This window comes from Petromyzon marinus, chromosome 1 (assembly GCF_048934315.1).
Source record: "Petromyzon marinus isolate PM22_M1 ecotype Great Lakes invasive population chromosome 1, UKy_Petmar_22M1.pri1.0, whole genome shotgun sequence".
In the NCBI taxonomy this organism is placed as follows: Eukaryota; Metazoa; Chordata; class Hyperoartia; order Petromyzontiformes; family Petromyzontidae; genus Petromyzon; species Petromyzon marinus.
Window position 1 is genome coordinate 16557555 of NC_133667.1, and position 22397 is coordinate 16579951.

General features: G+C 50.0%; 1 protein-coding gene across 3 annotated transcripts; it reads left to right on the plus strand.

Annotated features, from left to right (window-relative positions):
• Window positions 1–1680: 1680 nt before the first annotated feature.
• On the plus strand, window positions 1681–18978 carry ZDHHC21 (zDHHC palmitoyltransferase 21). 3 transcript variants are annotated; one of them, XR_012941090.1, is made up of 8 exons: window positions 1682–5949; window positions 7088–7186; window positions 9008–9122; window positions 10219–10357; window positions 10665–10781; window positions 12693–12739; window positions 14315–14519; window positions 15486–18978. XR_012941090.1 is itself a non-coding variant. In XM_032956261.2 (8 exons), exons 2-8 carry the CDS (start codon window positions 5796–5798, stop codon window positions 14454–14456), a joined length of 813 nt encoding a protein of 270 aa, XP_032812152.2. In that variant the 5' UTR covers window positions 1683–1904; window positions 5772–5795; the 3' UTR covers window positions 14457–18978. The 3 variants fall into 3 exon arrangements, 2 of the variants coding, with proteins under 2 accessions (XP_075921142.1, XP_032812152.2); XM_032956261.2 differs by having other exon boundaries at window positions 1683–1904; window positions 5772–5949; window positions 14315–18978; XM_076065027.1 differs by lacking the exons at window positions 12693–12739; window positions 14315–14519; window positions 15486–18978 and adding an exon at window positions 11776–12682 and having other exon boundaries at window positions 1681–5949.
• The last annotated feature ends 3419 nt before the right edge of the window (window positions 18979–22397 follow it).

Below are 22397 nucleotides of genomic sequence, written 5' to 3' on the forward strand. Positions count from 1 at the left end.
TAAAAAAAAGGATATCTATTGCCACTGGGCGACATGGCTACCACGAATAAAAAGCTCAACGAAGTTGGCTCGTCGCGTGGGAATTGTGGAGCGCGAAGTCGCCCTTTGCTGGGCTGGTGGTGGCGCGTTCCGCCCCCTCCTCCGCTACAAGACAGGAGGTCGTGGTGTTGGATGCTGACCCCTGACGGCGCCTGCTGCTGCTGTATATTTGGAGTTTGCGTGTCTCTCATCATCATCATCACGGTGGCTAGGAGATGTTAACTACCTCGCCTGGTGTACAGGAGAGTCATGGGTTCGATCCTGACCCCATGACGCCTGCTGTATGTAATTGGAGTTTGCGTGTCTCTCTCTCTCTCCCTCCCTGCGGTGGTCGCGTGGATTTTGTCTCCGGTTCCTCCGATCTTTCCCCTCCCACGTTGTGGAGCATTTGGCTGCTGCTATAAATGCCCACGGTACGACGACAAGCCACTTCCGTTGAGCTATCATTTGTGGCCAGGTCGCTTCTGATAAAGAGCTACTATACAGGTCAGTGGTCCTTATCTGCTAAAATAAAACAGTTTAATATGACGAGATAAGGCACACCGAGCTGTATAGCAGCTCTTTTTCAGCAGTGACCCGGCCACAAGTTAAAGCTCAACGAAGTGGGCACATCACCATCATCACGTGGAAATGTACAGCAGCAGCAGCAGACACATACTCTAAAACACGTGACGTCGATTCTAAACGTGGAGGGAAAAACCGGAGGACCCAGAGAGAAATCCACACGACTACAGGGAGAGAGAGACACGCAGACCCCAAATATACAGCAGCAGCAGGCGTCAGGGTCAGGAGTGAACCCACGACCTACTGTATACCAGGCGAGGTAGTTAACATCTCACCACAGGGAGAGACATGCAAACTCCAAATGTACAGCAGCAGGCGTCAGGGTCAGAGGTGAACCCACGACCTGTTTACCAGGCGAGGTAGTTAACATCTCACCACAGGGAGAGAGAGACACGCCAACTCCAAATATACAGCAGCAGGCGTCAGGGTCAGAGGTGAACCCACGACCTCCTGTATACCAGGCGAGGTAGTTAACATCTCACCACAGGGAGAGAGAGACGCAAACTCCAAATATACAGCAGCAGCAGGCGTCAGGGTCAGAGGTGAACCCACGACCTCCTGTACACCAGGCGAGGTAGTTAACATCTCACCACAGGTAGAGAGAGACACAAACTCCAAACATACAGCAGAAGCAGGCATCAGGGTCAGGAGTGAACCCACGACCTCCTGTATACCAGGCGAGGTAGTTAACATCTCACCACAGGTAGAGAGAGACACAAACTCCAAACATACAGCAGAAGCAGGCATCAGGGTCAGGAGTGAACCCACGACCTCCTGTATACCAGGCGAGGTAGTTAACATCTCACCACAGGGAGAGAGAGAGACACAAACTCCAAATATACAGCAGCAGGCGTCAGGGTCAGAGGTGAACCCACGACCTCCTGTATAGCAGGCGAGGTGGAGGTGGGGGCGGTAGAGGTGGACCAGTGGAGGGGTGGGGCCGATGGAGGGGTGGGGCCGGTGGAGGGGTGGGGCCGGTGGAGGGGGGGGGTGGAAGGGGCGGGGTTTTTAGAGGTGGGGGTGAAATTAAGGTGGTGGGGGGGGGGACAAAATTGGCGGGAAAGTGCATTAGTAGGACGGGGGGGGGGGGCACGCGCGCGTGAGTCGTACTTTTGGTCACGTGACGCGGCGGCGTCACCGCCCCGCCCCCCGCTATCGAGGAAGCTGACGCCACAGCGATGAAGTTGTGAGGGGGAACTCGTCAGCGATGCTTAAAGCCAGCTGCGTTTTCTTGTTACAAACTTTAACGACGACAAAAAAAACATAAACAGAGCCTGCTGAAAGCGCACGTCGTTAGTTTCGTGAGTTTTAATCCAACAACAACAATAATAATAAAATACACAATTGTCGCCTCGCGTGAGGGAACGCGGCACGAGCTTCTTCCTTACATTGGTGTCGCCATTGACAACGCCGACAGGAAATCTTAAGTGTTTTTTTTTAAATTAAAATTTCCTCGAATTTAATTCGACTTAATCGTACGCACGGTAATGTCTCACGTTTGCGCTTTGTTGTTGTTTGTTGTTAGTATTATTATTATTGTTATGTCGGTCGATCAATGTCGCTTGTTTTCTATTCGACGCCAGGCGAATTTTACCTGTTCGTGACTCCACTTTGGTAAACCAGAACGGATCTTTTTAAGGTCGCGATAAAGTAAAGTTCTGTTTTTTTTATTTCGTTGCGTATTGTTGTAGTTTGCTTTCGTGAACGTTAACGTGCCGAGTTTTTTTTTTTACAATATTTTAAAGTTGCCTTCAAATACAACGTCACTGTACTCGCCGGTCGCTTAAAGCCTTAAACCACCTCAAGGCGCAGCCACTGCAGATTCCTTGCCCCAAGCCCCTGCTGGTAGAAGGTTCTCCACTAGAGGGTACTTGGTCTACTCTTCCACTCTGAACAGACGTGATGGAAGAGAGTAGGAGTTACCCACTAGAGACAGCTCCAGGTGGTACTTGGTCTACTCTTCCACTTTCACCAGACGTGGTGGAAGAGAGTAGGAGTTACTCACTAGACTAGAGGCAGCTCCAGGTGGTACTTGGTCTACTCTTCCACTCTGAACAGACGTGATGGAAGAGAGTAGGAGTTACCCGCTAGACTAGAGGCAGCTCCAGGTGGTACTTGGTCTACTCTTCCACTCTGAACAGACGTGATGGAAGAGAGTAGGAGTTACCCAGTAGACTAGAGGCAGCTCCAGGCGGTACTTGGTCTACTCTTCCACACTGACCAGACGTGTTGGAAGAGAGTAGGAGTTACTCACTAGACTAGAGGCAGCTCCAGGTGGTACTTGGTCTACTCTTCCACTCTGACCAGGCATGTTGGAAGAGAGTAGGAGTTACCCACTAGAGGCAGCTCCAGGTGGTACTTGGTCTACTCTTCCACTCTCACCAGACGTGATGGAAGAGAGTAGAGTTACCCACTAGACTAGAGGCAGCTCCAGGTGGTACTTGGTCTACTCTTCCACTCTCACCAGACGTGTTGGAAGAGAGTAGGAGTTACCCGCTAGACTAGAGGCAGCTCCAGGTGGTACTTGGTCTACTCTTCCACTCTCACCAGACGTGTTGGAAGAGAGTAGGAGTTACCCACTAGATTAGAGGCAGCTCCACGTGGTACTTGGTCTACTCTTCCACTCTCACCAGTTGTGTTGGAAGAGAGTAGGAGTTACCCACTAGAGACAGCTCCAAGTGGTACTTGGTCTACTCTTCCACTCTCACCAGACGTGATGGAGGAGAGTAGGAGTTACCCACTAGAGGCAGCTCCAGGTGGTACTTGGTCTACTCTTCCACTCTCACCAGACCTGATGGAAGAGAGTAGGGGTTACTCACTAGACTAGAGGCAGCTGCAGGTGGTACTTGGTCTACTCTTCCACTCTGACCAGACGTGATGGAAGAGAGTAGGAGTTACCCACTAGACTAGAGGCAGCTCCAGGTGGTACTTGGTCTACTCTTCCACTCTCACCAGACGTGATGGAGGAGAGTAGGAATTACCCACTAGAGACAGCTCCAAGTGGTACTTGGGCTACTCTTCCACTTTCACCAGACGTGATGGAGGAGAGTAGGAGTTACCCACTAGAGGCGGCTCCAAGTGGTACTTGGTCTACTCTTCCACTCTCACCAGACGTGATGGAAGAGAGTAGGAGTTACCCACTAGACTAGAGGCAGCTCCAGGTGGTACTTGGTCTACTCTTCCACTCTCACCAGACGTGTTGGAAGAGAGTAGGAGTTACCCGCTAGACTAGAGGCAGCTCCAGGTGGTACTTGGTCTACTCTTCCACTCTCACCAGACGTGTTGGAAGAGAGTAGGAGTTACCCACTAGATTAGAGGCAGCTCCAGGTGGTACTTGGTCTACTCTTCCACTTTCACCAGTTGTGTTGGAGGAGAGTAGGAGTTACCCACTAGAGGCAGCTCCAGGTGGTACTTGGTCTATTCTTCCACTCTCACCAGACCTGATGGAAGAGAGTAGGGGTTACTCACTAGACTAGAGGCAGCTGCAGGTGGTACTTGGTCTACTCTTCCACTCTCACCAGACGTGATGGAGGAGAGTAGGAGTTACCCACTAGAGACAGCTCCAAGTGGTACTTGGTCTACTCTTCCACTCTCACCAGACGTGATGGAGGAGAGTAGGAGTTACCCACTAGAGGCAGCTCCAGGTGGTACTTGGTCTACTCTTCCACTTTCACCAGACGTGGTGGAAGAGAGTAGGAGTTACCCGCTAGACTAGAGGCAGCTCCAAGTGGTACTTGGTCTACTCTTCCACGCTGATCAGACGTAATGGAAGAGAGTAGGAGTTACCCGCTAGACTAGAGGCAGCTCCAGGTGGTACTTGGTCTACTCTTCCACTCTGAACAGACGTGTTGGAAGAGAGTAGGAGTTACCCGCTAGACTAGAGGCAGCTCCAGGTGGTACTTGGTCTACTCTTCCACTCTCACCAGACGTGATGGAAGAGAGTAGGAGTTACCCGCTAGACTAGAGGCAGCTCCAGGCGGTACTTGGTCTACTCTTCCACTCTGAACAGACGTGTTGGAAGAGAGTAGGAGTTTTCCGCTAGACTAGAGGCAGCTCCAGGCGGTACTTGGTCTACTCTTCCACTCTCACCAGACGTGATGGAAGAGAGTAGGAGTTACCCGCTAGACTAGAGGCAGCTCCAGGTGGTACTTGGTCTACTCTTCCACTCTGAACAGACGTGTTGGAAGAGAGTAGGAGTTACCCACTAGAGGCAGCTCCAGGTGGTACTTGGTCTACTCTTCCACTCTGAACAGACGTGATGGAAGAGAGTAGGAGTTACCCGCTAGACTAGATCCAGCTCCAGGTGGTACTTGGTCTACTCTTCCACTCTGAACAGACGTGATGGAAGAGAGTAGGAGTTACCCGCTAGACTAGATCCAGCTCCAGGTGGTACTTGGTCTACTCTTCCACTCTGAACAGACGTGATGGAAGAGAGTAGGAGTTACCGACTAGACTAGATCCAGCTCCAGGTGGTACTTGGTCTACTCTTCCACTCTGAACAGACGTGATGGAAGAGAGTAGGAGTTACCCACTAGACTTGGGGCAGCTCCACGTGGTATTTGGTCTACTCTTCCACTCTGACCAGACGTGTTGGAAGATGTCGGAGTTACCCGCTAGACTAGATCCAGCTCCAGGTGGTACTTGGTCTACTCTTCCACTCTGACCAGACGTGTTGGAAGATGTCGGGAGTTACCCACTTTTTACCCCACCACACGTGGCCTCCCGAGAGGTGTGCGTGGGAGCGGGTCCTGGGGAGTGGTGGCGCAGCGGTTTACGCTACGCTGCGCCACGAAGCACCACCGACCCGAGTACCATGCCTGCTCACGGTCCAACGCCGGTGACGATTATTTGAACCGGTCCCTGGGCCTCCTCCCCTAGGCCGACTCAGCCGCAAATGAGTGCCTGGGTGCCGCGTGTCTAAACATCGGCCACTCAAGAGACAAAAGCGGCCGAGTGTGGTTGCTGCCCGCCTTCTTCATTCACAAGCACGACCGATTCCTCTGGTCCAGAGGCCTTCGCAACGTGACCAAAAGTTCGTCAATTTCTTGCTTCGCAAGCACGACCTCGAGTGGAAGAGGGGGACCGATCTCTCTCAGGACGGACATGTTTGGTGTTATTGCCCGCTTATTTATTCATTCGTTCTGTCGCTCGCGCTGCCTCTGTTGCAGTGTCCCCCCCCCCACCCCCCTCCGATGGCGTGCCGGATTCACACGGTGTGGGACCCTATGGGCTGGCTCTGCCTCAGCTCCATCGTGTTCGTGTGGTCCTACAACACCTGGCTGCTGCCCAAACTCATCATGATGCCGCACGTCGCTCAGGGCACGCTGCCCGCTGCGGTAGCTGCAGGTGCTTGCATTACCTCCTCCTCCTCCTCCTCCACTCGTAACTAAACCATATAAATAAATGCATGTAGATTTTTTCATAATTTGCAAGATGATTTTGTGCAACCGGGCGATAACGCAAGCCGCCAGGATAAAGTCGCATTTGCAAGAGTGACCTATGACTGTTATCGCAGAGACAAAGAATCGCTGTCATAGCCTTTAACAGACTTGAGGCAAATACGGCCTCATAATTATAACGTGGGGCGCTAACCTCTGCGCCACCACTCCCCGTAGTATATGCACGTTTGAAAAAATATATAAAATAGGTGGTTACCCTTTCTAGCAATTAAACAAGAGTTGTGTTAGGATGTTTCTTGCGATTAAACATGCAAACCAACATGCTCTGATTATAATGTATGCATTCTCTTTGAAACTGATCGGCCTTCACCAAAGCCTTCTTTATGGCCTCGTCTCACCAGTGTAAGACCAGAGAATGCCAAAAAGCGAACAGCGCAAAGACAATGCAAGTACCAGTGCATAGCTCGGGTTCAGCAGTTATATCTATAGGACCTTTTTGCCAGTATCCAGTACGTGTTGTTAATGCAGACTTGATTTCTTTGCAAATGGTTTCTATTTGGTGTTTCCAACATCTTAAGACCTATTTTATTGCCAGAAAGGGTTGAAGCTATTGTTATTTTTCATACTTTGATACTGGCAAAAGAGGTCCAATAGGTAAACTTTTTTTAAATTAAATTTTACCAGGTAAGGCCCACAGAGCTACATAGTAGCTCTTTTACAGAATAGCGACCTGGCTATCACAAATGATAGCTCAATGACGTGGCTGGCTTATCGTCACGTGGAAATCTATAGCAGCAAAATACTCTTAAACCCATGTTGATTGCAAATGTGGGGTGAAACACCGGAGGACCCGGAGAGAAATCCACGCAACCACGGAAAGAGGGAACACGCAAACTCCAAATATACGACAGGCGTCAGGGTTGTGATCGAACCCACGACCTCCTGTACACCAGGCGAGTTAGTGAACATCACACCACCCCGGCGCACCAATTGCCAGAGTGTCCCTGCCAAATTTGCACCGCGATCCTCGCAATTACTGCCCCGGCCACATCACCGCCTCCATGAGTGTTCATTTCCTGTGCCAGGCTATTACGTTGTGGCTGCCCTGTGTATGGCCGCGCTCGTGCGGGCATCCACAGCTGATCCGGGCCGTGTGCGGCAAGAGCGGGATATGTCAAGCGAAGGTGAGTCTCTAACTCGCATCCAAACTACTGAGTACTCTGCTCCCCACATCTGTACTCCTCCCCGCCGCCTTCGGCAAAACCCCACGCTGACTACCGCGGTGAAGTATCAGAATCATTTGTTAGTACTGGAGGAATCCGATGAGCTATACAGCTCTTTTCAGTAGTCCAGGGACGGGGTAAGAACGTTGCAACAACAAACAGTACAAAAACACGATAGGAATCCAAATTATAGGAAAGGTAAACAAATAACTTTAAAAAAATATACGAGTTAACCTAAACTTTTTATATCTTACCAGGCAACGCCCACTGAGGCGTTAACTTATTTTTCAGAAGCGTCCTGGCCACAAATGATCGCTGAACAAAAGTGGCTTATCGTCATGTGGGAATTTATAGCAGCTAAAATAATACAAATAATCTCAACGCGTTTACAAGCGGTCAAACAACCCCGGCGACCTGCACGGCGGCGACCTGCACGGCGGCGTGTGGAGGTCCGTCATCCAGCAGTGGATTGGCAAAAGGGGCTGTACGTGCACGCGTACACAAAAGGGGATTGATAGATTTTAATTCACACGGACACCAGGATTAGAGAGCATACGCAGGTTATCAGTATCACTATCCATAGGCAGATAGCCCCGTGAGGTGTCCACTGCACATTTTGTCATTTGTTGTTTTCACTTTCCTCTCTGTCTTGTAGTGCCAACATGTATGTATGTATGTTGAACTTCTTTTGCACCACACATAGCCGACAGTGCTAATTGGAGAAGAATATGCGTCAAGTAGTGGCCACATCTTTCTGGCACCAATCTCTCTTATGATGTCATCGTCGTCAAGCCATTCTCTGTTAAGAGTCTTCCTCTGTATGTTTGTATGTATGTGTGTATATCTGCATGTATGTTGCACTTATTTCGCACCGTACGTAGCCAACCCTGCTAATCATCTCGAAACCCAGGGGCAGATAGCACGCACCGTAGTAGTATTAGTAGGTGGTGGTGTCCACTGCACATTTCGTAATTTGTTGTTTCCACTTTCCTCTCTGTCTTCTAGTGCCAATATGCGTCAAATAGTGGCCACATCTTTATGGCACCTATCTTAATTTTCCTGTTGTTGTTGTTGTCCATCCTACTACATATGATACACAGGCTAACGACATAATTAATAACTATAAGCAAACGTAAGTGGGCTCAGGCATGGCACGTGCTGCTGGTGGTGATGACGGTGGTTATGCCGGTGGTGGTGCTGGTAGTTTGTGGTGGTCGTGGTTGTCCTGGTGATGGTAGTTGTGCTGGTGGATGTGCCGGTAGTCGTGCGTATGGCAGTGATGGTTGTGATGGTTGCTGGTGATTGCGTAGGTGGTAATGCTGCTGGTGTGTGCTGTGGGGAGTGGTGGTGCAGCGGTTAGCGCGCTGCGCTACGAAGCCAGCGACCCGAGCTCGGTTCCCGCTCACAGCCAACACCAGTGACGATTATCTGAACCTGTTGTGGGCCTCCCCTAGGTCGACTCAGCCTCAAATGAGTACCTGGTGTGGTGTGTAAGTGTTGCTACTGTGTGATGCTGGCCCACCCACCCCCTCGTGTACCATTCTGGCCTTCATAGGTGCTCGCTAACAGCACTTGCCCCAACAGTCTGTTAAAGGCGATACGGGGGGGGGGGGGGGGGTTCTTTGTGGTGCTGGCCACCCAAACCCCCTTTGTGTGCCGTTCCTGGCCTTCATAGGTGCTACTCGCTAACAGCACTTGCCCCAGCAGTCCGTTAAAGGCTATCCCGGGGATCCTTTTTTTTGTCCTTGGTGCATGTTTGTGTGTGCTGTGCTGCACGTTCAGAATTTAGTGTGCAGAGCCACGTGTGCCAGAAGTGCAGCATCGTGAAGCCGGCCCGTGCCCACCACTGCTCCCGTTGCGGCCACTGCGTGCGACGCATGGACCACCACTGCCCATGGTAAACGCGAGTGCGGCGATGCTGCACACGGCTTTGCCCTGTCATCACGATTGTCATCGGCCACAATCAGTCCACTGCTGTACGAATGTATGTTGAACTTCTTTCGCACCGTGCGTAGCCTACCGTGCGTCGAGGTACGGGTCCCTACTTCGAAAGAGTCTTGAGAGTCTTGTGAGGCTTTCCCGGATAAAACGAGCATGAATGAGAATTTACACCACTGTCTCCACAAAGACAAAGATCCCCCGTATAGACTATAACAGACTGCTGGGGCAAGTGCTGTTAGCGAACAGCACCTGTGAAGGCTGGCACTCTACACGAGGGGGTGGGTGGCCGGCCAGCACCATAATGCCAAAGATCTCCCGTATAGCATGAACAGATTTTTGGGGAAAGTGCTGTTAGCGAGTAGCAGCACCTATGAATGCCGGCACAGCACACGAGGGGGTGGGTGACCAGCACCACGCCTGGCTGCTTTTGTTTCCCGAGTGGCGATGTTTGCACACCCAGGTACTCATTTGAGGCTGAGTCAACCTCGGGGAGACCCAGGACCGGTTCAGATAATCGTCACTGGTGTTGGCCGTGAACGGGAATCGAACCCGTGTCGCCGGGTTAATAGCGCAGCGCGCTAACCGCTACACTACCGCTCCCCACCAGGTACTCATTTGAGGCTGAGTCGACCTAACGGAGGCCCGGGGATAATCATCACACACACACGTACACACATACACACGCGTGTACACACACGTACACACACACACGGGTACAACAACTACAACCGCCATTCGCCACTAAGTGGCGGTGACGTCACCACGACGCTTGTGCCAGGCCATGTGCACCTTGAGGCCACGTGAAGTGTCGCACGCCCGCTGGCAGGAGGTCACGGGGCAGACCCAGGTGCCACGGGTCGACTGACTGAGATGACTGGCTGATAATTGTCACTGGCGTTGACCGTGAGCAGGAATCGAACTCGGTTTGCCAGGTTCGTAGCGCGGTGCACGAACGGTGACACTACAACCCCACACACACACACACGCAATACCACCAGACTCTCGCTTCACCAATCAACCCATCGGCATCTCTTCGACATTTTGCCCGACAGGATAAACAACTGTGTTGGAGAGGGAAATCAGTGGCTCTTCATCCAGCTCTGCTTCTACACGCAACTGCTCAGCACGTACGCACTGGTCGTCAACTTTGCACATTTCTACTTGCTGCCTCCCCTCGCGGACGCCCAGCCGGTAAGAACCTTGGGCTGACGCGGTGGCTAGGAGATGTAAACTACCTCACCCGGTATACAGGAGGTTGTGGTTTCGATCCCGACCCTGACGCCTGTTGTATATTTGGAGTTTGCGTGTTCTCTCTCCCCGTGGTTGCGTGGATTTTTCTCCGGGTCCTCCGGTTTTTCCCTCCACATTAAGAATCAATGTGTGTTTAGAGGAAAGGGAGGTCTGGACCGCCACTCTTCAACATGCTGCTGCTGCTGCCGTGACCCTCACCAGGGCAAGTGGACTGAGAAACAAACTAACGTTCTTTTGTTTCTCTCAGGACGAGTTTGTGTTCCACTATTCGGTGGCCATGCTGAGGGGTGCCGCAGTCATGGGCGTGATGATTTTTCTTGGCATGGCCGCCCTCTTCTACGGACAGGTCATCAACATCCTCACGGTAATGACAGTTAAACAAAAAACTATTTTTTATTTAACTAGGTTAGGCCCCGCTGAGCTATATAGCTCTTTTTTCAGAAGCGACTTACTATCACAAATGATAGTCCAATGCGGAAATTTATAGCAACCAAATAATCCAAACAGATGATTGTGAATGCGGAGGTTAAAAACGGAGGACCCGGAGAAAAATCCACGGGGAGAGCGAGAGACGCGCAAACTCCAAATACACAGCAGGTGTCATGTCGGGATCAAACCCACGACCTCCTGCATACCAGGCGAGGGTAATAACATCTCCCGGACACCGTGGTGCCCAGCTCACTGGCGTTGCATTCGCATTTTCCGGGGTGGTGATGGCCACGTACAGTTGCCTGGTAATGTTCACGGGCGGCTGACGCAAATGCAGGCTGGGTCGTGACGCCGCCGAGCGAGCCGGCGTGTTTTGCGTTTCGTCACAGAAGTTCTGCAGTCCATATCCCCGACCGCCTTCCGGCCGCCCCGGTGAATATTCCCCGGGGGTATTATCCGCGGATACAGCAAGCCATCTCGGTGACGGCGGCAGTTACAGTTATTTTTACGGGACGTTATTTGAAGAGTATAAAGAGTAGGCAAGCGCGTGCTTTGGTGTCGAATTGCCAAAAGTGAAACATTTCCAGACCCGGGTCACAAAAATGACAAAGGCGGTAAAATGAAATGAAGTATAACAGTCTGTTCTCCCTTAACTTGTGGTTGTCATAGCCACGCATTAAGGGATATCGTAACGCGATTGAGCGAAGGGAACTACTACGTCATGTGAATGGGATTAGGTGGTTCGTACGGCTGCCTCGCCGCAACATCACACAAGGCGGGATGCTGCTGGATGCTTCTAGACACTGCCCAAACATGCCTCAGTCTTTGTTCGGTCTGCGCTATGCATCTCACGCGTTATCGAGGACTGTGCTTTACCCTTTATTCATTATTATAACGCGATCTTTCCACAACGCCGTGGTGTTCTTCAGGAAAGCGACTACGACTGTGGCGTTATTGGAGACCAGACTGTATAGCGATGAAGCAAACAAAGCAACCACGTCGGTGGAGACATTGAAAATACCGCACGAACATCAATCGGACAAATTGCTTTTTGCACCGTTTATTGTCCATACAAGTCACAGAAACCTTAAATTGTGTGCGTTTAAAGTGCGTACACGAAGGTGCCGAGAGATTGTGACGAATGTAAGGCTTTGTGGGATGCCTTCGCCAAGCAGCAGTAGTAGGATACTAAGAAGGACAGGAATAGATAAGAGAGTCCCGTACCTTAACCCTAACCCTGATACACACAACTGGTTGGCACCACAATGAAATCCAATCAGTGCAGTCAAGGGAAATGTCAATACTTTACAAGTTTGTAGGCTTTTTTGTCTGGTTAAGTACATTTCTGTCAGAGCGGGCTCTGTTATTCATAAGAAGATTAGGTCACGTAATTGTTTGCATAATTTTTCTCTACCTTGTACAAGTTCAACAAAGGATTTATGGAATACGTTTTTCTTTTAAATTACACAATAATACTAAAGCCTCAACCGTACAGTGTCATCAGTATATTTTACGTTATCTCAGAAAATATTCGGCACGTGTAGGCACGCCGTTCTCGCTCAGCTTCCCCCCCCCCCACCCCTGAATCAACTGGAATTGTGATTTTTAAAACGTGAAATGCGTCGAGTTCACCTTTGCAATAATGGAGTGACATTTACACCCACTGTGAGGATAACGATGTTAATGCTTGTTTTTATTCATAGCACAAAACTGCACTTGTTGTGGTACTATCCCGACCCGTGCGAATTTGAAATGCGTTATCAAATGACAAAGCAGAGTTGTGCAATTAAAGTATGTAAACGTTTAACCCCTTGTGTGCTCTCTGACTTACTTTTTTTCCACGTAGGATTTGACCACAATTGAAAAAATGAAAGATCCCTTTTTGGAAGTCAGGTAAGTACCCTAACTATTCCCCAGCATACGCAAGTGTTGATATCATTACCGAGAGAATGATTTCAGCATATCAGAATCAGAATATTTATTTATACTGGAGGAATCCGTTGAGCTTTGAAGCTCTCTTTTCCCAGATGTCCAGTAGTTTTCACAGATGTCCGATATAGTCATAACCGTAATTCAAGAGTCGATTTTTTTTGTTTTAACGTTGTACTTCGTGGTGAATGTATTGGCCACTAGTGGCTGCAGGGGGTCGCATTTATCCGTGACGACGACAACGGACGATTCCTTACACACACGCAGTTTGGGGGGGGGGGGGCAGGTGTGGTGCAGTGATAACTCTTGTGCACCTCACGAGCGTTCTTTATGGCGTTATCTCACCAACAGTGTTGGACCAGAGAACGACACCAAAAGTCGAACAGTACAAAGACAATGCACGTATCAGAGCATCTATAGCTCGGGTTGAGCAGTTTTATATATATGGGATATTTATTGCCAGTTTTATTAAAATTGATGAATCAACAACAGTAGGGTTTTACCCAAATAGATACACCTATTGTTGCAGGGCATCATCAAGTCTGCATTAACCACATACAGTACTGGTGGCACAACAGGCAAACATGACTCTGATAATAATAATGTAAGGATTGTCTTTGAAACTGATTGGCCTACACCAGAGACAGCAACCTTCTTTATGGCCTCGTCTCTAACACCAGCGTTAGACCGAAGAACAACGCCAAAAGGCAAACAGTACATTGTTATTGATTGTTGTTGGCCAAATATCGTTAAATTCTGAAAATAAATTGCGGGTACATTTCTCAGTTGGCATTACTCGTAGCAACAGCGCCCCCCCGCGGCCTAAACTTGGCAAGGCTCTCTTGAGATTATTTGAGGCTTTTCTGGGTAAACAAGCATCGTCTTCTTAATATAATAGTTTGATGCATCATCCATGAGTGCAGTAAAACATCTATATTAATCTAATTATTGCATGGTTATATTTAAAATACACTGGATTTGAGTTACTACTTTTTGGTTCGAGCACTGGACGCAACATCGAAAGGTTGCGAGTTCAGATTTTGACTGGGGGTTCCAGTAGCCGATGTAGATGCTGAACAACGACTACAATTTCACCTGCAAGTGCTTCAAGCCAGCAGGCAACCACGTCAGGAGCAGCGGAGTAGTAGTATCATCGCCGCGATGTATCCTTCGTATTTGTGAATCGTGGGCATTGCCACAGGTCGCACGCACACTGGAGAGTTTTCAGATTTTCCATTTGTGCATCTACTGCCAATTCTAGATTTAAAGCTTTCGTGACTGCAAGGATCCATACTCTTTGGTTCTATTCGGTAAAGTCACGATGCGGTTTTGGGGTTGAACCGTGAGCAGCTTCGTAGGAGATCAAAGCTCAGAGAGGGGGAATATTCTGCGTTGGGGGGGTTCTTTCACAACGAGGCGTTTTGTTTGCGAGTTCTTTTGAATTCCATTGAGCGGAGGTGGGGGGGGGCTGGGGGTAGTGGTTAAACTCGCATCGTTGAAGGTTGAGCGGTGACTGACGCGGCATCGATCTCCGTGCAGCGCTCAGGTGCAGCGGCCTTGGCAGGAGTCCCTGGCGGCGGTGTTCGGCACGCGATGGAAGCTGCTGTGGCTCATTCCCTGCCGCCGCGGTGGGGTGCAGGGAATCTCTGCACGCCGCTACTCCTACCAAGCCGCTGTGTGAGCCTCGGCCCTGGCCAGCTGAGCCCTGCCCAGCTGAGCCCTGCTCACCCTGCCAGGCACACTGGTACAACCTCCTCGAAAGGGGGGCGCACCCATGTTCATGTCATTATAATCATCATCAACACCGTCGTTGTCGTCATCAGGCTTGAGCTTTCCACAGCTGAATGAATTTGTTCCCAAGGCCGTCGCCATCGCCCACAAACTATTTGTAGTAATAGGTTTTTACCCTTTTATCTGGCACCAAAACTGACACCTTTATACAAGAACCACAACACAAGCAGTCAAAATGCAAACAAAAAGAGAACTCTGATAATGATATTGGCACTGTCCTTGAAATTGATTGGTCCACACCCGAGAGACGGCTTTTCTTAGAGCCCTTAGTCTCCACTGGTGTTGGACCAGATGACGCCAAAAGGCGTACAACTCAAAAACAGCGCACTATTGAGAGCTCGGGGTAAGCATTTACATTATGAGACCTCCTTTGCCAGTAGCAAACTATTTGTTTACGATGGCCTTCACTTTACTTCACTTTGGGTCCGGGTGTGCTACGCGTCTTGCGAGAGGCGATTGTTTTTTTTCTCCTTACTCTATTGCAAGTGATGATACATTTTTTAAAAAAATATATAGCATCAGTTAGTGCAAGACCGCATCTCACAATGCGATAACAACACCATGCCTCCGATTAGCACGGCTGGCTCCGTATGGTACGAAAAAGAAGTTCAGCATATGGCACGTGCATAAAACATTCTCCTTTCGCGTGAAGCTTTCACTTTTGCACAAGCTCAGGGAAAGAAAGAACACAAACATCCTCCCGTGAAAAGCAAAATCAAATTTGGGCCAAGAGTGACTTCTCCAAATCTTGTGAGGCAGGCAGCTACAGACAACGCCGTCACCGCCGCGGCTCAAACTGCCCGGTACATTTCCCCCCAATGCGTTCCGTTCTTCCGCAACGCGTTGGGTTTTTCGTTGACGCCAATTGGATAACGACGCGACGAGATGCATTGGGGAACGCGTTTTTTTTTTTGTTTAGCAGCGCGGATGCGACATTGGACACGGTGACCGCGATCGAGCGAACGGAACTGCAGCGTTGCGCACGTGTAGGAATAAGCGGTTCGTAACGGCCGCACTCGGAGCAGCGTCGTCGCGCGAGCCATTGGGATGCTGCTGGATGCTTCTGGACGCTACTCCACACGCGCCTCAGTCTTCGTTCGGCCTCTGCGTTACGCATCGCCGTCTACATATGTTATTTATTATAATGCCGTTTTTCCATAATGCCGCGGTGTTCTCAAGGAACGCAACGCCTACCATCACGTTATAAGGAGAACACAGACTGTGTTTCAATGCACATTTAACTTTTTTTTGTTACCTGGATGATCCCTTGAAATGACGGAACACCATTGTTTTTTTTGCCAAGCTTGCCGAGGATTGTTGAGTGACGGACGCACGGGCAAAGTTGAAGAGAAAAATGTTTTCCCAAAGAGGGACGGGGGAGCGTTTTGATTGCCGGGAAAGGGGAAAGCCCCCCCCCCCAAGGGTATTAACATTTACGTGCCTTTGAAATGTCGATGGTGATCACTCGTGTCCTTGCGATTGCTGCTACTGCTGCTGCCGCCGCCGCAGCACAAAATTACGTGGATTTGATTCAAGGCCTCTTTGTTTTACTTGGCAAAGTATGTCAAGGCCCAACTCCAAGATTTCTCTTGCTGCCAATTTTCACCCACATTTTTGTTGGTAAAATCGTGGCCCCCTTTCATCATGTTGCGAGTGAAAAGGTCGCTGCCTTAATTATTATGATTTGAATTGTTTTTTTTCGTATTTGTAGAATTTGTTACTTCTGAGGTGGTTGGCTGCGCTCACAGGCACTGTTGATCATGGGTTAGAATCCAGGAATCGTAAATTGATTCAACGGAACTAAAACTATTTTTTATTTTACCAGGTAAGGCCCCTCTGAGATATATAGAGCTTCTCTTCAGAAGCGACCTATCCACAAATTATAGCTTAACCAAGTGGCTTATCATGTACGTTGAACTTCTTTCGCACCGTACAGAGCCATCCGTGTTAATCGGAGGTGCGTGGGAAGGACAAAAAAATAAACACAAAAAGCAGTCGTGTGGAAATTTATAGCAGCAGCCAATACTCTAAACGCGTGATGTCAATTCTAAATGTGGAGGAAAAAACCGGAGGACCGGAGAAAAATCCACGCGACCACGGGGAGAGAGAGAGAGAGAGACGCGCAAACTCGAAATATACAGCAGGCGTCAGTGGTCGAGATCGAAACCCACGACCTCCTGTATACCAGGTGAGGTAGTTAACATCTCGCCACCGGTGGTCTTAGATTGGCCACCACACCGACACAAAAAAAACCCACCCACGGAAAAATTTGGTTGTTCACTTCGTTTGACTAAATTTCACTTCTGAAAATTAAAATATCGCTGCGACCGTCGTGCGACGAACCTCGCGTTCGTGTGGCACGTCCCTGCGCGTACGGACATCGGGCGACGGCGAGAGGGCCAGAGGTACCGGATAGCGCTTGATTATGCACGGAAGGAGGGGTAAAAAGGGGAGATACAAAAAAAAAAGACCCACCGTCTAACTGACAAACCCGCACGCCTCTTGAAATTAGTTTTTATTTTAGTTTTAAACATTAAACCTCCTCCCCCCCCCCCCACCCTGTCGTGTCCCTTGCACCCGTTAATAATTTTTATTGGGGTGTATCGTGTTGTAAAGCGTGCATACACCCCCCTCCCCCCTTTTCTATTTTTGTATCAAAAGCTTGTTATATATTTATTTTGTTATTTAATTTAAAGCCCGCCGCAAAGAACCGTCCCGTCATACTAATAATAATAACGAGCCAGAAACGCGAGCCACATGGCGCTCCGCGTCAATGTTACGCACCCAGCATCTGAGACTCGTCTCTGTTCTCCGAATCCCAGGACCGTTCCCAAAACACGTTAACGCTCCATTTTCTTCCGAGAATTTCGGCGCGGCTCTGTATAACGTTTCGCCCCGCCCGCCCCGCCGCCGGCCCCGCGCCTAGACCACACATGGGGATCCTAGACTACCAACAATCGTGCAACGAAACGTCCCCAGACAAGCGCACGGCTAAAGCTTTAAAAATAAACGTAAAAAATAAAATCCTACACAACCGCCACGGTGGCTAACTTCCTCGCTTCTGGTATACAGGAGGTTGTGGATTCGATCCTGACCCTGTGACGCGCCTGTATATTTGGAGTTACGCACGTTTTCCCACTAGTCACGTGTTTTTTTCTCTCTCCTGGATCCTCCGTTTTTTTTTCCCTCTCCACATTTAAAAAAAAAGAACGTCACTACGTTTATAATTGGTTGCCGTAAATTGCCATGCGATGATGATGATGATACGCTCACTTCGTTGAGTTATCATATGTGATAGCCAGGTCGCTTCAGAAATAATGAGCCCCATAGAGCTAAGTGGGGCCTTACCTGGTAAAATCAAATAAAAAAAAAAACCTTTTGTAAAATATGAATAAAATTGTTTCCCTGCATAGCGCGTGCCCAGCTGAGGGGACGTAGAGGCGGCGGAAGATGTGAGAAAGGTAGCCCCCCCTGCCGCATTATTTAACCCTGCTCATCCCCCCCCCCGCCCCCGTGTTCAAGTCGTCTGCAAGTCTGCAGGGTATGTGTACCCGTGTGTGGAGAAGGGTGGCGAACCCGGCGGCCCGAGTTCGATTCACGCTCAAGGCCAACACCAGTGGCGATTATCTGAACTGGTCCTGGGCCTACTCCGCTCGGTCGACTTAGGCTTAAAAGAGTACCTGATGCGGTGTGTAAGCATCGCCGCTGGGGAGACGAAGGCGGTCGGGCGTGGTTCTGGCCACCCATCCCCTCGTGCGCCATTCCAGCCTGCATAGTTGCTCGCTAACAGCACTTGCCCCAACAGTCTGTTAAGGCTATACGGGGGGTCTTTGTCACCCCAATTGGCCCGCCGAGTCTGGGAACACTCGAGCGCCTCGGATGTTCATTTTATTCGGAGAGATGCGTCAGAATCAAAATCTTTATTTTTACTGGAGGAATCCGATGAGCTATGAAGCTCTTTCACAAATGACCAGTAGCGGCATGGGGTAAGAAACGTTTTAACAGTACAAAAACACGATAGGATTGCAAAGTATAAGAAAGGTAAACAAATTAACCAAAGCACATACAAATAAAATTAAAACCATCCTATCAGGCAAAGCCCGCTGAGGTATTAACTTATTTTGCAGAAGCGACCTGGCCACAAATGATAGCTCAACAAAGTGGCCCATCATTTGGACATTTTATAGCAGCAAAATTATCTGAATAATCTCAACGCATGTTTCTAAATGTGGGGGGGGGGGGAAACCGGAGAACCCAGATGAAGATAATGCCTCACCACCGTGGGCGTAGCAGCAGCAGTAGCTAGCGCCCGGTTTTTTCTAATAACCGGGCGCTAGAGTAACCGTGGTGGCGCGACCGCCGCACTCTCTCCTTACGCGATAGCCGGCGCCACAAACTGTATTCAGCACGCCCTGGGCCTGGGCCCTGGCCCTGGGCCCTGGGCCTGGGCCTGGGCCCTGGGCCCTGGGCCCTGGGCCCTGGGCCCTGGGCCCTGGGCCCTGGGCCCTGGCCCTGGGCCCTGGGCCCTGGGCCCTGGGCCCTGGGCCCTGGGCCCTCGCCCCTTGCGCATGTGGTGGCCTTTGCGGGAGCCTCGGTGCCAATGGGAGTTATTTTGTTTGAGTTTTTACGCGCGAGTCGTCGGCACTGAATCCCGGTTTTGGGGTCCGACTCAGCCCATCGATCCACAAAGGGGCAGGGGGGAAGGGGGGAAGGGTTGAGGGGTGGGGGGTCGACATGGCGCTGACGCGACGCATCGCTCCCGTCCCCCCCCCCCCCCTCAGCCACGAATCAAACTTTCTCCTGCACGTGTCCGGCCGCAGCCTGCCCCGCCCCCTCCCCTCCGCTTCCCCCACCCTCTCGAAGATTTTGGTTGAGAACAGCTGAGGTGTAATTCCTGAAGGTTGTGTTTCTTTGGCTGGCTTGGTGGGGTGGTGGGGGGGGAGTGGGCTGCGTGGGGGAGTGGTGGGGTGGGGGATGGTTGGGGAGTGGGGGGCGCGGGGAAGTGGGGGCGGGGGTAGGGGGAGTGGGGGGGGGCGTGGAATCAAATGAAATGTGCCCCGCGCGCTTTAGGAATTCATGGCAGCGGCTTTATTTTCACGTTCGTGATCATCGTATTCCTCGTTACTCGCGTTATTAAAACTGCTGCTGTTGTGCACCCGGTAACCGCGATGTACGTACCGTGCGTGGGAACTTCTCTTTCGCACCGCCGTGCGTAGCCAACAGTGCCTAAATCGGAGGTGCGCGGGGAAGAGGGGGGGGGAAGGACGACAAATTAAACATATCAAAGCAGTTCTAAATGAATGAGATTAAACAAAAAGCAGTTCTAAGTGAATGAGATGATTTAAAAGTGCCTACCTCCCAGTGGCTTCGCCAACTGCTTTTGCTGCGCATAATGGGAATGTCTAGGGCAGTGAATGTGACATCTTTTACCTTTTTAAAACTGGAAAACAGGGACCCTCTGAAGGCAGCTTGTCCCTGTGCAGCGCAAAGTGAATCGGAATGTTTATACTGCAAGAGGAATCCGATGAGCTATAAAGGTCTTTTTTTTTTTTACAGATGTCTAGTAGGGGCATGGGGTCAGAACGTTTCAACAACAAACAATTACAAAAACACGACGGGAGTGGAAAGTATAGGAAAGGTAAACAAATCAACAATTTTTTTTTATAGTGTTGGAGATTGTAAATGTTGTGGATTTGCGCCAACACACCGGTGTGCTGTACTCGAATTGTAACGAATTGACACGTTCTGTTTACGTGATAAACCTTACTAATTGCTGTTTCGGGTGGTTGCGGGTTTACCGACACGAATATTTACTGCGCTCTAACCTTCCAAAAAAACCCTACGCTATGAAAAAGACACTTCTATTGTCGATGCTGAAAAGTAAATTGCCGTTTGTAACGCCGCGGTTTGCGAGTTTAAATGAATCCGTTGGCGGTAAGCCCGGGTCACCGCAAAATATTGGTGGGCCGGGCATAGTTTAAGGTTTTTTTTTTGGGAGCATCGCTGGTACTACCACCCTATCCTGTCGGAGGGCGACGCTGGGAGCGATGATGACGACGACGACGATGTCGATCCCGCCGGCACAACCGTGACCGCCGGCCGTACCGAGAGAGCGCCTGGGTGCGCCATTGCCTCCAAGTGGTCTCGCTCCCAAAGTCAAGGAGGGTGGGCCGCCCCCGTAAGAAGCAGAACGTGCTGGGGAATGACCAGACCAGCATCCTGATGTACTTTCAAAACAAGCGATAAACAGCCGTTGCCACGCACAAATCCCCAGCAAGCCCCCCTTTTTCATGGGTGTTTTGCGTGCGTTTTTTATTTTCAAATTTGGCGTGCGTATCGGGCTCAGTGACATCTCCCGTCGTCATAGGCCTTCTGGTTTCGGAGTTATGGAGGTTTTTGGGTTACCCCGGGTCACGATGGTGAACCCGGGTCACCGCCAATCGATTAAAATCACGGGACTGTGGGCGGTCGTGTGTGATGTTTTACAAACTCACTGTACTTCGGTGCAGCGCGCTAATGACTCCACGTGCAGCTTTGATTAAATTTTTTGGGGATTTTAACAGGATTCCCACCCCCCCCCCCCCCATAGTTTATAAGAAGATCTCTCACTAATTAAAGCTGTAATACTAATCGTTTTTTAATGTTTACCAGGTATGAGCCCACCACCAATGAGCTACTTGTAGCTCTTTTTCCAGTAGCGACCTGGCCGTCGCAAATGACGGCCTCGACAGTGACGGCTTGTCGTCGTCGTCGCCGTCGCCCACCGTCGTGTGGAAATGTTTAGCAGCAGCGAAATAACTCTCTAAACGCGTGACGCAGATTCTAAATGTGGAGGGACGTAAACCCGGAGAACCCGGAGAAAAATCCACACGGCAACCACGGGGAGAGAAGGAGCGATGAACACCGCAAACTCCAAATAATACAGAAGTCGTCAGGGGTCGAGATTAAAGCCACGACCTCCTGCATACCAGGCAGGTGGTTAACATCTCCTAGCTACCGTGGCGCCCCTAACATGCGGAAATCTAGCAGCGTGTGGTTTTTAACGAACTTGGCTGTGCTGCTGATGAGACCCAGAGTGGTTGAAGTGGGGTCCAGAGTTTTCTCGCGTGGTAATATTAGTTCTGGAATGCCACTAGGCCGATGGATAAACAACATTGTTTTTATTTTTGTATGTGCAGACCGAACAAGGGTTTTCCGTGTTGTTTAAATATGGTTCACAATCTCCTCCCCCCCGCCACCTGCACACGTTTGTCCGGAGTTTGGCTAGACTGAAATAAATCCTGTTGCTTGACAATATTTGGTCTGGAAAGGGAATACTGTATAGGATGTATGGGCTAAAGTATGTGTGTTATTATTAATGTGGAGGCGCAGCAGAATGGGACCTTTGTCTCGTATTGCTTTATGAGTATTAACAGTTGGTTATTGGCGTGACCTTTTTAATGCCAGTACATATACGGGGGGGGGGTGCTGGGGGGGTTTGTATGTTTTTTTTTCTTTGGGACTGGTTCTTGCGGGTTTCCCCCCCCCCCCCCCACCCCCATGAATAAATGTGTTTTTATTGTTTGTGATGTTTTTTTAATGTATGTATGTTGAAACCTAACGCACCATACACAGCCAACCGTGCTAATCGGAGGTGCGGGGACAAGGACAATAAACTATGGGTCTCTGTGTGAGTCTATGGTCTCTGTGTGAGTCTATGGGTCTCTGTGTGAGTCTACGGGTCTCTGTGTGAGTCTATAGATCTCTGTGTGAGTCTGTGAGTCTCTGTGTGAGGCTATGGTCTCTTTGTGAGTCTATGGGTCTCTGTGTGAGTTTATGGGTCTCTGTGTGT

What these genes read in the sequence shown, in the direction of transcription:
- ZDHHC21 (XM_032956261.2), top strand. Translation starts at nt 5,796, where the DNA reads ATGGCGTGCCGGATTCACACGGTGTGGGACCCTATGGGCTGGCTCTGC. An exon ending in GCGGGATATGTCAAGCGAAG is followed by an intron (nt 7,187 to 9,007) that starts GTGAGTCTCTAA and finishes CTGCACGTTCAG; the next exon opens with AATTTAGTGTGCAGAGCCAC. An exon ending in GATCCCTTTTTGGAAGTCAG is followed by an intron (nt 12,740 to 14,314) that starts GTAAGTACCCTA and finishes ATCTCCGTGCAG; the next exon opens with CGCTCAGGTGCAGCGGCCTT.